We start from the raw sequence: 16692 nt of genomic DNA on the forward strand, positions 1-16692 counted from the left end.
TGGGTGAGACTTGCACATTTTATCATGTTTTAACAGGAAAGCGTTCCCCAACACCAGGCATGTATCCATCAGCAGCCCAGGCACAAATCGAAACCAAGAATCCACGGGTAAACCTTCTAGTCAGCAAGTGGCAGCAAGTCTGGCTTCTGGCCTTGGAAAGAAGAAGAAAACTTAATGATGCTTTGGACAGACTTGAAGAGGTCAGAAAATGACTGGACATAATACACACACTTTCTGCATAATTTTGTTTACCCTGTATTAAATTGTCAATACTGTAAACAAATTATTTCTTTGTTTATTATATGGCATGATACAGCTTATGGAAAATACTGTGATACACAAGCTATAACATGCTTTAAAAGCTGTCATTGTAATTTTAAATGTGAGGAGAGTTAAGAATTTTCAAAATATTTATATAGGTCCTCAGGCAATTATTAAAGTGGTTTTTCTGACATTGATTTTTCAACTGAAAAAAAATATTTCTCTTTTTTTATTAAGCTGAGAGAATTTGCCAACTTTGACTTTGATATTTGGAGGAAAAAATACATGCGGTGGATGAACCATAAGAAGTCTCGTGTGATGGACTTCTTTAGGAGGATTGATAAAGATCAGGATGGAAAGATAACAAGGCAGGAATTTATTGATGGAATTCTGTCTTCAAGTAAGTTATAAAATTAATTTAATGTTGAACCATGTTGTTCCATTTACATTATTGTCTAATTCATAGTTTACTGCTTTCCAGGTCTCAGGATTGTCATTCCTGACACGAGCCACTTCAACAATTACTTTTCATTGTTTAGTCAGAATAGTAAAACCTACCTTATAAAACCTATAGATAATTTCGTTAGATCAGTTCATATGTCCATTTGATTTTTATGAAAGAACTTTTAATGGCGTAGTTTCAATTATAGAAAGAAACCATGTCACTTCTGAAACCTGTGTTTCCATGAACCATGACCAGGTTCAAGCAATCAGACTAGAAAGAGACTTTTCCTAGCTTTCCTGGTGGATTAATATTCCTTAGGTATGCACAGTTGATGGTAACATAAGCCTTCCACATCATGTCTGTGTGTGATCATCTTTAATTTCAGCAGCCTGCTACTTAAAATAAACCTTTATCTTCAGATCATGGAGTGAAGATTCAGAATTGGGCTGCTTTTAGCATCTCAGGTTAAAGTTATTCAGTAGGACAGTATTGTCGTGTATGTATTTTCCCTTGCTTTAGGAAATGCAATAATACAGTCACTATACGTGGACTCTACTTGTTTACTATGAATTGACAGATAAAAAACCCCCGGAACCACCAAGATGTTAAAGAGCTTACTCAGTTGGTATCAACTTATTATAACTGCTAAATACTCATTATTTAACCCCTGTTCACCATCTAGAAATTATTTTCTTTGACCATTTCATAGAGAATCTCTGTGTAGGTTAATATTCTGCTGCCGTAAACTTGATCTAAAGAAGGATTTAGCAAAACACTGTGTGTTTCTGCAGTGGGAAGGCCTTGCATTCCAAATTTAATTAGCAGTGAAATTCTCGCTTGACCTTTCCTCACTAACAATTTATCTTGTTAATCTGTGGTATTTTAAGCCCTTTGAAGGTCAAAATGTTAAAAAAATACTTATGTCTTACAGTTTAGTGTGTGCTCTTACTTCTTTCTCTCTTTTCAATTCACACTGATACTCATTTTAATCAGGTATCTAGGTAACATTGGATATGCAAATTGATTATTTTTTTTTCAGAGGATTCCTTCACTCTTTTAAATATCCTTGTTTTTTTGATAAGCATTGTCTTGTCACCTAGTGCCTAAAAACCTTTTAATATTTGTGATAAAGCCTTTCATTGTATTGGGATTGAAAAGCAGAAAAAATTTAGCTTTTGTTGTTGTCTTTTGTCTTACAGAATTCCCAACAAGCCGACTTGAAATGAGTGCTGTTGCAGACATTTTTGATAGAGATGGTGATGGATATATTGACTATTATGAATTTGTAGCAGCTCTTCATCCAAACAAGGATGCATACAAGCCCCTCACAGATGCTGACAAAATTGAAGATGAGGTACATTCTCTGCTTTCTTAAATTTTACTCTATTCTACTGGGGTCACATTCTTTAATAATTAATTTCATTTTTCTCTCCTATATAATTTGAAGCTTACCACTTACACAATCTTTAGAAATGTGATATTAGCAGTAATTATCCAGTTGTGGTTTTTTGCAGGTTACAAGGCAGGTAGCTAAATGTAAATGTGCAAAACGATTTCAAGTGGAACAGATTGGGGATAACAAGTACAGGGTAAGTCTTCTAAGGACCTTCTTAGTTCTTTCAGCTTAAAGATTCTTCATATGACGTGGCTATGCAAGGAATTAGGCTGTATTAATTTAGAGGAATTTTGTATGACAATTCTGTTGTCTTCAAGCTTGTCTAAATTTTATGTTTTTTTTCTTGTTAGAACATAAGGGAAAATGCTGCTGCTTGTATTTGTTTTCACTGAAACTGTTTCCAATGTACAGGCACTTCCGAAAGCTACATGCACACATACATATATACATGCATGCATACATACACACAACAGCTCCTTAAAAGCCAATCATTTTGCCTGGGTACCCAAAGTGTTTAAACTTTCTATTAGTTTTATAAAACCAGTGATGTCTTCCTGTGGTATTGTGTTGTACTTTAAAAATCTTTTACCCAAGTGTATTCAGTCACATTTATCCTCCCTTATTTCATTGGAGCACACTGTTCCTTCTGAAGATGTGCAAGAAGTGTCTTGGATATCTACAGAGCAATTTTAGATCACAGAAGAACAAATATCACACTGTAGAGAAGGATCTGCTACGCCTAGATTCAATAACCAGAACAATTTCAGATTAAATAGCCAGTATTTGGCTAAGAGAGATTACTAAATACTTGTATAATATTTTAAAAGACCACAAAAACAGCAATGGGAAGGAAACAAAGGCCTTGAGTATTTTCCAATATTCAGTCTCTGGATGTCTGGACGGCTAGCTACCTGCTAATCTCTGAAGTAAATACTTTATTTAGAATGTCTAATGTGTTAGTTTGCATGTGTTCTGGAGTCAAATAGAGAATTTCCTGTAAACTAATCATATCTTTCTTCCATTTTTCATTTCTTATCAGTTCTTCCTGGGAAATCAGGTATAAACCAGTGGAATGTGTTATGAAACTTCCTTTTTTTTTTTTCTTCCTTTATTTTCTAACATATAGTGATTTAAGCTTGCAATGACCAGTCATCTCGCCATCCTTTCATCTTCAGCTAATTCATTGCTGGTCAGCTGTGGTATTTCTTTAAATGCTATGGAAGCATTCTTTGTCTCAGGATCCCTCCTCTTCAGTCCCTCACCTGCTTTCTTTGGCCATTTTCCTCATTAAGGAGATTACTTTTAAAGGAACCAAACAATGGTCAGCAACAATTCCCATAGTAAAAAATCTTGAGCATTTAAGCTGCAATTTTAGAATTATGATTAGTTTATTAGTTTTATAGCAGAACACTTCAAAATTGTGTTGTATTTTTTAGGCTGATAAGCTAAAAGCTAATCACAGTAAACAGATTCCAGTTTCAGGAGTAATGGATGCAAATTGGAGCATAGGAGGTTTAAGGTGAATATCAGAAAAAATTTTTTTACTGTGAGAGTGACAGAGCACTGGAACAGGCTGCCCAGAGAGGTTGTGGAGTCTCCTTCTCTGGAGACATCCAAAACCCGCCTGGACGCCTTCCTGTGTGATGTGCTCTAGGTGATCCTGCTCTGGCGGAGGGGTTGGACTAGGTGATCTTTCGAGGTCCCTTCCAACCCCTATGATTCTATGATTCTTACCACTTACTGTAAATTGGGCAAAAAATACTTTCATTTTTGCAAAGAAAAAAAATAACCTGTGTGCAGTCAAGCGTACTGATTAAGAACCTAGCTGATTGTTGATATTTTGTGTCCTAACCCAATGAATCATTAAATACATTATTTTGGAAACAGGCAAAGTAAACTTGCCATTCCAGTTCAGACTATTCCCTCTCCTGAAGTGTTTTAAAGAGCTCTGGCAAGTCTATAAAGTATGGAGCTGTGTTTGAGAATACCTTGTGTCAGTTGGGTCCCCAAGGAGTCATACTGCAGTGGCACTGCTCAGGGGTATGGAGAGGAATGCTGACCAGTGCTGACTTACTCCTGTGGAACATACTGATAGACAGCTTCCCCAATACCATTAGTATCTTATTTATGCTCTTATAAAGGCAATAATATGTATCATCCATTCTGGGTATGCTGGTGTTTACCATTAGCTATTTTAAATCTAGAGATGTTGAAAATGTAGTTGTGTTCTTATTTATTGTCAAAGCCTGTTGAAGTATAGAAGAAAGCAGAGAGAGCAGTGGATAATTTTGCCACATGCCTCAAGCAGTATATCTACATAATAATTGAAAATGTTTTCCACATATAGAACAAGCCTCTGTTTGAAAAGACTATTTTAAATTATGTTAATCCTCTTATCTGTCACCTGTACTCCCAGATCTGGGAAAAATAACATGTTTTTTGAAAGCATTTAACTCTGACTGGTGCAGTACATCATCACAGTAAAAAGCACCTAAAGCAAGTTGGCTGAGGCTTTCCTAATGACAGTGATGTTATATGGTTATTATCAAGAATGGGCCTTCTTGTAGCTTAAACTAGACCTGCTTTATGTTTTTATTCCAGCATTTTTACCTCTGATTATTTGAAACAACGGTAAATGTTGTTCAAGGAAAGTTGGTACCCAGGCTCTTTTAAGAAGGAAATGGGCTGAAATACCATTAGGGAAATGCCTTGATAGATACCTCCAGAAGCCCCACTGTCTGAATTAATCACAGCCTAGGCAGTTTCCAAAGTGTGTCTGGCCCTTGGTATAGCTGCCTGATGGGTCTAACTGAAAAATTGAACTGGAATGGGATAAAAATAAAGAAAAGAAGGAAGATAGGATCTTTAGAACCTCTAGCAAAACTTCTCCTTAGAAACAAGCCAATGAAAATAAATGGCACCGTTTTGGACTCCATTTCTCTTTTTAACTTTGATCTACATATGTAAAACAGTTCTTTGTTCTGAACATATTGAATGCATTATTAAAAAGCCTTTACAAATAATGCTCATGTGTATGCTCTGATTTATAACCCAAGAAATTATTATTGAATTAAATGACAAGCTTTGCTTTTGTTTGGTTCCTAAAAGTAATATTTCTTTAAATGTTATTTCTCTTCTTGGTTTAAGTAGTACCAAAGAACTAAAGTAATTTAACAAGTAGGGAGCATGTTTGTGTGGTTTGCATTTAAAACATTTCTGTTCCATCTCTGGAGAAAGTAGGTGCAGTTGAACTATGGCCAGCCTTCTCCAAGGGTCAAAGACTGTCCCAGAGAGGTGTATTTGACTTCCATTGGTTTCCATGAGTGCTCTGCATATTGGCATGTCAGAGCACTACACTTGGCCTGATGATCTGATATAAAAATAAATATTTTAGTGACATTGGCTAAAAAGTACTGAATTCTTCTGGTTAGTGTTCATGAGATCGTGTGGTCAGCGTTTGGGTCCTGCTTTATTTTATTCAGATCTGAAGGCAGATACTGCATAGAGCCTTTGTTACACGTTTCAGGAGCAGAACGTGCGTTAGGCCTGGCCATCAGCCCAAAGGAAGAACGGGCTAGTACGAGGGTTAGTTTGAAACAGGTTTTTGTGCATCTCTGAATTGCAAAGAACCTCGATGTGTAGACAGAGGAGTGACAAACAGTTTATAACAAAGGACAATAATGGTAGCTGTCAGTCTTTCATTGCTTCTCCAGTGTTCCGTTCCCCACATGCACCTCGCTACATGTGAGCAGTGTCAAGGCTATACCTGAAAATATCCCTATAAATGAATCAGTTACTAGAACTGTGCAAGACTTGTAATGCATTGAATTTCCAGCTCTCGTGCTGGTCATTTAAAGTGATGCTGCCCTCTTTTCAGCTGACATAATTATAAACTAGACTCTTGCAGAAGAAAGTTTGCTTAAGATTTTAGCAGTGAAATATAGTATAGGTATTTATTTCTTTGCACAAACACAGATTGTAACCAATTAAATAATGTGTTACTAATTTTGCTTACTTTATGAGCATAGACATTTAAGAATCAAGCATAAAATTAAACCTGAGATTCTTTCTTACCATCCTGCCATCTCCTTTGGATTAATGCAGCAGCATCTGATTTGAAGTGTTAACAGCTTTAATAATCTGCATAAATAAAACTGATTATTTTAATTACTAATAATTAAATATATAAAAAAAACACTTTTAAGTGTCTGATTTTTAGCCTATCAGCATTGAAGTGCATCTGGATGAATGAGAACCTCAGACTGTTGTTTGATTTTTATTGCAGTTTGGTGACTCTCAACAACTGCGCCTTGTTCGTATCCTAAGAAGTACAGTCATGGTTCGTGTTGGAGGTGGCTGGATGGCACTCGACGAGTTCTTAGTCAAAAATGATCCTTGCAGGGGTATGTAACACAACTGTTAGAATGGACATGCAGATAATTATTTGGATACAGTCACTGTTCATTTTCTCGAGGGAGATTTAATTGTGTAAAATGCCAGTTCTATAAGCATCACCTTAGTAAATGTCACGTAATGATGTTTCTATAAGCTTAAAAGCTATGGTGAAGATTCTCTTCACTTGCACTGATGTATGTCTAGAATAAGTGTGTTGTCTTCTGTGCAGTTCCTCCAGTGTTAGAGTGATGTAATTAAGAGCTGAACTGAGCCCAGATAGAGTTTATGGCATGTAAGCTGCCTGTACAACTTGGCAGAAACAGCACAGAAAAATGTCCAATAAAACCTTCCTAGCAGGAGAGAAGCTTTAAGGCAGTGGATCAAAACAAGGCAATTGAATTGAAGAGTAACAACAACACAAAAAAATGTCCCTGACCAGTGGCTGCGCTGCCTTTGTAGCCTCATCTTTTCATTGGCATCCTCCCCAGAACCACTTTATGGAGTTCTGAGCCTTGAACAAAGCAAGTGGAAAATCCTCTGGTCAGGAGGACTTTGCTCTCTGGAGAAGCAGGGAGTGCTCTGTCACCAAGCCCTCCAGGGCACTGTACAAAATGCACCATTCTTGGTGGAGCATATGAGATAGGAAAGAAGCCATTTGTGAAGTGAGCAGGAGAGAGAAAAGTCAAATTATAGCCAGATTAATAAAACTGTAGAAAGTATAACAATTACTGTGAGCTGATGTTCTGTAACTAGGTAATTCTATCTTATTAACTAGTAGCATTAACTTTACTGCATTTTAACTTCTTAGGTGTTTTTTTTAGAATTGTAGTCAGTATCGTAATAGTGCAGAATAGCACAGAGGAGTTCAGGAGAGGCAAGTGAGCTAATGAAGACAGAGAAATCAACTGTCCTGTAGACCTTACTCCAGTGTCAGCTATCTCATACAGCTTTTACTTTGAGACCAAGGAATCTAAGCAGTTCCACACAGACCTTGAGTGGGTGGAGAGTTTGTATTTGTGGCAATTGTCATGCTGAGTCAAGGATGTTAAAGCCCAAACCAAGCTATCACAAAACCTCATTAAATTGAAAATGAAGTTACCACAAGACTCCTTAAGGGCTGACAGTGTGGCACTAAGGCCTAGAAACCTTTGTTTACAGGCTTAAGAGGTACCCATAAAGCCTCCTATCACAGTATCACAAAAGAGCTGCCAGAACCTTGTGAAGACATCTGAATTTTTCACCAGTATTAAAAATAGTCCTTTTGCTTACCAACATATTGCATATATTGTTTACTAGAGAAATGTAAACAGTAATGTTACATTTATTGATGTTGGAATACAGCTCTAACTGAAACTTAGCACCTGATTCTGCACCTGCTGCTATAGGAAAGTAATTTATTCCAGCAGAGGTATCTTTACTTTATAGCTTTCTACTCCTGTTCCCCAAAAGTGCACAGTAGTGGAAAGTTAAATATATCTGACTTCATTGAAGGGTTAACTTGATTAGTTTTGATGTATCCCAGACATTTTTCTCTGGCCTACTGCTGGATAGACTGTTGCAATTCCTACTTGGATTGACATTAAGAGAGACAATACTTAATAACTAATTAATTTATTGGAATTCCTTATTACTGTCTTCAGATTCAGAGTCCTTTGGGACTTCATCCTCTCTTCTTCAATAAACATTGCATTCTCTCTATCTCTATGTTATTTTCTATAGTACTTTATCTCTTTTATAATGGGAAATATGTGAGCAGATGACTAAGTCAGCACAGTGGGTCTAAAGGAATCCTGATCTCTATAAAATCATCCAGCCACTGGATGCTGTGCATTGCGTACCTGATCCTGATCTTGTTCAAGTCAGTGATGCAAAAGTAGTCACTGACATCAGTGGTGCAGGTTCAGACTTTTCCTTAAGCATTTCACTCTAGCAAATCTGCATTTCCACCAAGGGCTACTTGTGTGTTCTGATAAATGACATTTCAAAGAACTCTTGTCAGAAACAGCTTTAGAAGTATTGGACCTAGTTATATAAAATATTTTTAGCTTATATTACTTCTTTATGTCAGCAGATAAATACCATTACACAAGTATATCTGGGACTGCAGCTGAGTCTGTCCAAGTGCTGTTTCCTTTTTGCCTACGAGACCTTTGAGAACTCACCTCAGAGCACTTAGTAACATCTTTTGCTCTGAGTCCTGTCTTTTGGCCTGGTCCTCCAAGTCTTTTGCATATGCAGCTGCTGTACTTGATTTCTTCTCCTGCTAATGATTTTCTTTAATGTGACCCATGTCCTGTGTCATTTTTTCTAGTTCATCATCACGGGAGTAAAATGTTACGTTCGGAATCAAACTCTTCAATTACCACTCAGCCTACTATAGGTTGGCAAACCCCTCTCTTTGTCTCCTCCTCCTCCTCTTCTCCTCTCTCTTCATTTCCTTCCCACTTTTTAAAAAGATATCTATTACTTCTAACCATATGCTTCACCCATCATGTTTAGCTTAATGTGTTCCTATATGGGCTGGTGCTTTGCAAGCTAGTTTTTTTTTGACACGCTTGAAGAGTGTTTCAAAAACACTTGTCATTCACACTGACACAGTTAAATGCTAACATGTCTTGCATATATTCTTGCAGAACATTCTCTCATATGTGTGTTTGTATGTGTGTGTGTGAGTGCTTAACCATCAGTTACCCCACCATAGTTTGGATTTTATGTTCATCATTGCATGTTGCCAAACTACATAACTTCATAGTTTTTAATAAATATATTTGCTGCTTTCCTGTAATTTGTACTTAGAAATTTCTTCTTGGAACCTTCAAGCAAGTATTATTTATTATGAGTAGCTGTAGAGTTAGCAAAACTGCTCATCAGATTTTGTCTCTGTATTAATAGTTGATTGATTAACAGTGATTTAGCACATTGAGCATTCCATTATCACGCTGACTTCCTTTGACAGTGGTTCATTCCTGCTGGCATAAAGTATTAGAATAAGCGAGTTCTGCACATAACTCTTCTGTGTCCAAAATAAATGCATTACACAGTAATGCATTTTATTTATTGTTAAAATGTGTTGGAGTTGGCATGGCAAAAATGACAGTAAACAGCCTTGTGACAATTTTCATATCTGACTAAATTAACATCTTTCTTTGCTGCAGCTAAAGGGAGGACAAATGTGGAGCTACGAGAAAAGTTCATTCTGGCAGATGGTGCCAGCCAGAGCATGGCAGCTTTCCGACCAAGAGGCCGTAGATCACGACCCTCTTCAAGGGGTGCTTCTCCCAACAGATCTACTTCTCTGTCAAGTCAAGCTGGTCAGGCAGCTGCCCCACAAGCAGTTGCTACAAGTACACCAAAGGTAAGGAGAAATATACAAAACTGCACTGGTTAACAAAAGGGTATAGATTTTTTCTTTTTTCCCTTTGCTCCAGCAATATTGGAGCTTTCCCTACCTCACAGGGAAGTTGTATTTCAGTTTTATTCCATAGTCTGGGGAGGACCTGAGGAATGTTTTGAGTATATTTCCTGTACTGTTTGTTTGCAACATGGGAATAGAATTCTTTACATTTAAGGTGCCACATGAGATAACTGGCAGTTTGGGAGTTGCTCTGAAAGAGTAATGAAGCTCTCTGTTTAAGAAATAAGTTCTGCCATCTCTTCATTTCAGGACACTTGTCATCAACTCTTTCTGCTTAGCTATTATTTCTACTGCAACATTTAATCTCTCTGTGAAAGCCTGGGTATCCTTCTCCATGACATTGTTTTCCATCTACTGTCCTTCATATTTTGATTTACCATTGTTTCATACAGACACCCCATCATTTAACACGCAACTATGGTAAACCATGGTTGACAAACAGCAAAACGTCAACTCCTTCTAAGCCACCAGAATCCTCAGAGTATCAAGGGTCATCTGCAGAGGTACAGTAAGGACAGAGATTCTAGTCTAATGCCCTTCTTCACTAAAACTGTCACTTCACTAACAGCCACTAGAGTTTCAGTGCTTCAGAGCTGCGACGTACTTGGCATATTAATGCATTGTCTTTATTTTAGACCTTTGTCAAGTTATTTCTTTTCTTGTTCTCTTTTTTTTTTTTTTTCCCTCCATAAGTATTTTATGGTTTTTGACCTTTAGGAAAACTCAGCTTCAATGAATTTGTTTAGAGTGCACATGGTTAATAAATCAGAATAATACGCAATGAATAAGATGAGCAAAGGTGGAAAAGTACTCTTTTTTTTTTTTTTTTTTAAATAAAGCAGCTTATATACTTTGCAGGTTTCTTTCCTAGGTTGTTTGAATTCATCATGTACTGTAATATTAATGAACTGCAGGAATGAGATTAATAAACTATGATCTCCAGTACGAAACCACTAAATGAAGGAATACCCAATCACTGTGAATCAGGAGACACAAAAGACTGACTGTGATATATAAATCTTACCAACAACTGAAAGTTTAGTTTATGGACGTAGTAGTGATCTATCATTGCTCTAATAAGACAGCTCTTTGATGACTTATCAGGCAACGAGCTTTGGTCTTATTTTCAGCCCAATACTTACTTAGAAACTGCTATTATAGTAATTAGGATTGTGCCAACAATCAAGCTGTAGGACCAAAATTTGAATGGGCTTGGAGCCAAAACATCTCTTCTAATGTCACTACAGTCAGTGAAAAGATTGCAGCTGGATCAGGCTGCAAACTGACTTGTCACTTGTATGAGTGACTCTTGCCCTGAGTTAGGCAGAGGGCTTGGTAAGGGGAAGCTTGTGCTACTATCTCCTCTGTTGTATCTGCCTTTCACATATCTGCACTTTGATGCCTGTTGCTATTCACGTGACACCTTGGAGTGCTAAGCTTAGGTGGCCTCAGCTTTGCTTTGCTCAGAGATGCATGATGAACTTTTCACTCCCTCCTTCTGCACAAGTGGGTGCATTACTTGCGCACACTGCAGGCCTGTGTGTGTATAAAGCACTTGAGGCACATGGGGCTGTTGCTTAGAATGAGTACCAATAGCACACGGTTAGGTCAGTTGTCAGTTTCTAATACATTCCTCTATTTTCTTTCATCTTTTAGCTGGTAACTGAACAGTAAGATTAATTGGTGGTACTTTGAAGGACTTTTGGTGAGATCCATGCCACTCAACATGCTGCAATCATCACTGCAGTGTTTGTTCTTCTTTTTGGATGTTTACTTAGCATTTTTGTGTTAATTAAATGAATATGAATACTGTAGTTTTCCTTTAATTTGAATGCACTTCCTATCTAGTATGTTACATACATTTTGAGATTTGAGTATGTAATTCTTGTGGCTTTGAAAGAAATTTGAGGCAGATTGGAAATCAAGATGCCTTTCATTTCAGACATGAGAAAGGCAGGTCACGACTATGGAGTAGAGACATTTCAGACAATATATTGACAATGTCTTAAAATAGTCCTATGTGTTTTATTCTGCTTTTTTCTGGCAAAAGATTTTGAAATTTGGTAGTTTTGTTTTGCCATCAAAATAATTATAAAATTGAAAAAAATTTATTTGCCTATAAACACAGTCAGAATGGTGGGAAGTCAAGCTATGCAGACATAAAACCTCAACTACTTATCTCTGTTTATTTAAGTCATGTACCATCAACTAATCTTATGTGCTTAACTAATTATATGAAGGTAGGATTTTTCTTTCTTTATATGCATTGGGATACACATGCTAAAGTGCTAACGTCAAGCAGACTTAAAACGGGGAGTTCTTAGTAGTTTTGTTTGGGCTACTTCAAATACTAACTGCAAAAGGAATGTTCAAAATTTCACATCATGAAAAATGTCCATAGGGTCTCAAACCAGTATTTCAGACTCACAGTGAATGTTGTTATGATGACTGTATTCTAAGCTATGTACAACCTGATACGAGACCTTCTCTTCAGTAGAGACAACTGGGAAAAAAACCATATCTTTTTGTTGTTGCACAGGGAACACCAATTCAAGGAAGTAAACTTAGACTGCCAGGATATCTATCAGGGAAGGGTTTCCACTCTGGAGATGACAGTGGCATCCTGTCAACTGCAGCTACCAGAGTTAGAGCTCAGTTTGCAGGTGAGTGTCTGGACTTAAGAGCTTGATCTACTGTTTGTGCTATTTTCCACATGGATACACTTAGGGTCATGTTAGGGTGTGAGGGACATGTCAGATGTGTGGGAAGGAGTGGAAGTCCTACTGTCTCCACGTGAGTATTGCCAAGAGTGCACATAATGAGGATAATCATCCTCCTTTCACATAGTTGCACAGGAGCTCTGGATGTAAAAATTTGTGACTGCAACCATTTTGATAGTGGTATCTCCAATGTATCTGCCTCAGGAACTAGGGAGGAAGCATTTACTTAGAAAGAAAGGGTTCTGTTCTTTACAGTATTCAAGTTATGCTCAACTGCGATGAAGCAAAGGGGTCACTTAATTATGCCTTTTCCATTTATTTTGAAAGAACTGCAGTTCTGGGCTCCTTAGTACAAGAAAGACAAGGAGCTACTGGAACGAGTCCAGTTGGGGGCTACAAAGACGATTAGAGGACTAGAGTATCTCTCTTGCAAGGAAAGGCTAAGACACCTGGGTCTATTTAGCCTGGAGAAGAGAAGAATGAGAGGGGATCTTGTCAATGCTTATAAATATCTAAAGGGTTGGTGTCAAGGGGACAGGGTCAGACTCTTTTCAGCAGTGCTGAGCAACAGGCACAAACAAACACAGGAGACTCCATCTGAACATGAGGAAAAACTTCTGTACTGTGAGGGTGACAGAGCAGTGGAACAGGCTACACAGAGAGATTATGGAGTCTTCTCTGGAGATACTCATAGAACCCATCTGGATGCGATCCTGTGCCACATGCTGTAGGTGAACTTGCTTTAGCAAGGAGGTTGAAGTAGATGATCTCCAGAGGTCCCTTTCAAGTCCTACCATTCTGTGATTATACAACAGGATAGGTACAGAACAGCAGTAGGTCACCTTATTAATAGAATATTCCACAGAAAATTTTGAAACAGTATATGAAAGTAGAAAGCAGTGAAACTGTGCTCTTCCGGGATCCTCAGAGCAGGTGTGTGTAAGGTTGAGGACCAGATGGTTAGAACAGAAGATAGCTCTACTAGCTTTCACTCATACCTTAAGCTCTGCAGAGCATACTGAGCAGTACAGGAAAATCCTGTTCAAAGAATAGATGTATTTTAAGTTGTAGGTGAACTGAAGAAGGAGGCACTTGAGATTTCAGTTTCAACTTGGTGTTCTTCACACATACAGAGAACCATGTTTGTGAAGATCAAAAAGATTCAATAAGTAATGGGAAGGCTACAAGAAACCACATTAATGCTTCTGTTTAAGATTCTTTCTTGTGTTTTTTTCTTTCTGGTGCATTGTCTGGGCAGGCCTTCACTTCAGCAGGCTTGCTCAGAGCTCATTCTCCCTTTGTTTGGGAGAATGTCTACTCTGCCCTTGTTTGCTTGCAACTTTCAGCTCTATGGTTTTAATTTATTTTTTTTTAAAGAGAGATGTATATTTAAAAATTGGAATACTCATCTGCATTTCTAAGGCACATATATTGGGAAATCCCAAATGCATGAAGGGGCCAGATACTGAATTCTTTCAATTCATAGCTGAGAAAATGGCAGGGAAAAGAAGGGATCTGGCTGTTGAGTGAATATACAATACATGTCTAACAAGTCAGGAAAATCTGCCAGGATAATACATTTTGAATGAGATGCATTAGTGATGAAATAACTATGTCTCTGCATTTTGTCTCACATTTCTTTCTCCTTAGTGGGAGATTGTTTAGCAGGCATTGTCTTGTGCTCTCATTTAATATCAAGAGGAAGTTGGATCATTATCTCGCTTGCCTGCCAGAGGTCTAAAGTTTAGTTTGTACAATGAGGAATTTTTGGGGTTGCCAAAGACCTAGAAAAGACCTGCACACCTTCTCCATCCTTACCTCTAATACTGATGATTATCTTTCCTCTTTCTAGAAACCAGAAGAACTCCAAGCAGACCTGGAAGCCGAGCAGGAAGCAAGGCTGGCAGCAGGTCAAGTAGCCGTCGAGGCAGTGATGCATCTGACTTTGACATTTCAGAAATCCAGTCTGTGTGCTCAGATATGTCAGAGACTGTTCCTGCTACCAGCAGACCGACACCCCGAGCAGGTTCTCGGCCAGGATCAGCCAAGCCTTCTAAAATTCCAACTCCCCAGAGAAGGCCACTAGCCAGCAAATTGGACAAGTCCTTGAAGAGATAATATGATTGGTTCAGTAAAGGTCTTTTGCGTTAAATATTTAAGTGCGTAAGATGTAATATATTATGTAGAAATTATTGTGAAATATCGCAAGAGCTGGATTTTTAATTCTGCAGATGGCCTTATTTGTGTATTTGTCGTCTTACTTTATATGTATAATTTTTGTCAGATTTGTTTTGTTTATGCCATATCCTGTGAGAAGGGGGAAGAGTTTTAATGTAAACTAACAGTTGTACACAGTAATGTGTAGAAAGTACACTAAAATTAATTGCCGAATGTACAGTGTACTGAATGTACAGTAAGTCTCTGCAACCTGAATAAAATAGGCCTATCATTTATGTCATTAGTTAACAGTAAAGGATACCTCAAGATTTTTCTTTAAAAAAGAAAGAGAATACTAAAAAGCCAAAAGACACAACTACACATTTTGCGCTAACTAAACAAACACTAGAGGATGGTGTCAGGACTACTAAGGATTACAAACCCACATTCACAGTACCCTTATTTATACAGCATCTCTCAGAGAACTCACAGAGTTAATTAAGCACTCGCCACTAGTATGATACTCCAATACCTTGCAGCATTTCTGTGCCATTGCTTTCAATGAGGCCAGACACATTCTGGATACCTGAACTATTATTCTGTAAGAATATCAATATAAAGTGCATTCATGTACATGTAAGGTTTTCTTTTGCTTGCAGAAAGCTCCAAAATAAACATGTCCGTTAACTTTATTTCTATTGTATTTCTTATTTCACAGGAAGATAATTTTCTGCGTTATGTTTTAGGGCATATATCATTTCAGATAACCAATAACTGCCATAGTAACATAGGTTTTAATGTAATTTCCAATTACAGTGTTCAGGTTTTGGTTAGCTACTGTATTTGTTTAATAAAACACTAAATTGCACATCAATCATTTATGAAATTATATGTAATTGTTTTGTTGACAATTATTTTCTCCATATTAAACTGACATTTATATACCATGTATGAAAGGTATAAAGAGGAATTTGGTTGCTTTTTTTTGTCAGTGAAATATTTTTGCCATTCATGGATTCTTTGAAAGGCTTAGTAATCATTTTCAATGGAAAAAAGTATACAGTTTCCAATGGGAGTGCTGTAGAATGGCTGGGTAGATGCTGTGGTAAGTAGTGACAGAATCCCTAAAAATTCAAAATGCTCTTTGATAATGTCAGAAAAACTTCGGTAGAATTTGTCCAAGGTGGCAGACCAAATGATCTAAACCTCACCATTCATATTCCAGAGAAAGCTGTACTTTTAGTAGAGGAGTTTTAGGGACAGACTGGTTTGTTGTTGGTCCCTTGATGTGCTGCAAGTGAAGCAGAAGCTGAGTTGATTACATGCAGGTAATGTTGATACCTGCATTCGCTGCCAACACACGCAGGCAATACTGATGATAGGTTTTTTAAGAGTTCTTACAGGAGCTTTCTGCAGACTCACTAGCTGACTCGCACAGTTTATAAGAAACAGAAGAACAAAATAATACTCGGAAGATAATTAACCAAAATCTACTTGGGTCAGAATTTCTTCCATCACCATCTTCCATCACATGAGTGCTTGTGGAAAGCAGGCAGTAACACCAGTCTTCCTGCTACTGGTTTTGGGAATCAGCACACACGTTTACTGAATACTAAAGCATCGACCTTGGCTGTGGTGCTTCGTGTTTCCATGCTTCACCTCTCCTGTTTCATCCAGTGGTTGCATTCCTAGAACATGAAAATACAAGTAGAGTCAGCCTCTCAGCGTGGCTTAGCCTTGTATACATGTGTGTGATGTGATTCTCCTGTGCAGGGTGGGGGAAGAGGCAATGGGGACAGAAGAAGGGCTGGAAAGCCTGTGGCTGTGAGAACCATGTTTAGCAAGTAACATGTATCTAACACTTTGGAAAAGCTGGCTCAGTTCTAGGCTTGTTTACTCTTGC

General features: G+C 37.7%; 1 protein-coding gene across 8 annotated transcripts in view; it reads left to right on the top strand.

Annotated features, from left to right (window-relative positions):
* Nucleotides 1-15753, top strand: part of DST (dystonin) — a 296184-nt gene extending 280431 nt beyond the window's left edge. For 2 of the 8 annotated variants that reach the window (XM_051614873.1, XM_051614875.1), the window contains 11 exons: nt 37-200; nt 499-661; nt 1906-2060; nt 2221-2295; nt 3142-3159; nt 6388-6505; nt 8809-8877; nt 9653-9852; nt 10305-10415; nt 12452-12575; nt 14485-15753. In XM_051614873.1, the coding sequence (XP_051470833.1) occupies nt 37-200; nt 499-661; nt 1906-2060; nt 2221-2295; nt 3142-3159; nt 6388-6505; nt 8809-8877; nt 9653-9852; nt 10305-10415; nt 12452-12575; nt 14485-14750 (1463 nt within the window). In that variant the 3' untranslated portion in view covers nt 14751-15753. The remainder of the gene's footprint in view (nt 1-36; nt 201-498; nt 662-1905; nt 2061-2220; nt 2296-3141; nt 3160-6387; nt 6506-8808; nt 8878-9652; nt 9853-10304; nt 10416-12451; nt 12576-14484) is intronic. The other 6 variants (XM_051614876.1, XM_051614877.1, XM_051614881.1 and 3 more) reach the window with 4 other exon arrangements.
* The last annotated feature ends 939 nt before the right edge of the window (nt 15754-16692 follow it).

The sequence above is a fragment of the Apus apus genome, chromosome 3, assembly GCF_020740795.1.
Source record: "Apus apus isolate bApuApu2 chromosome 3, bApuApu2.pri.cur, whole genome shotgun sequence".
Lineage (NCBI taxonomy): Eukaryota > Metazoa > Chordata > Aves > Apodiformes > Apodidae > Apus > Apus apus.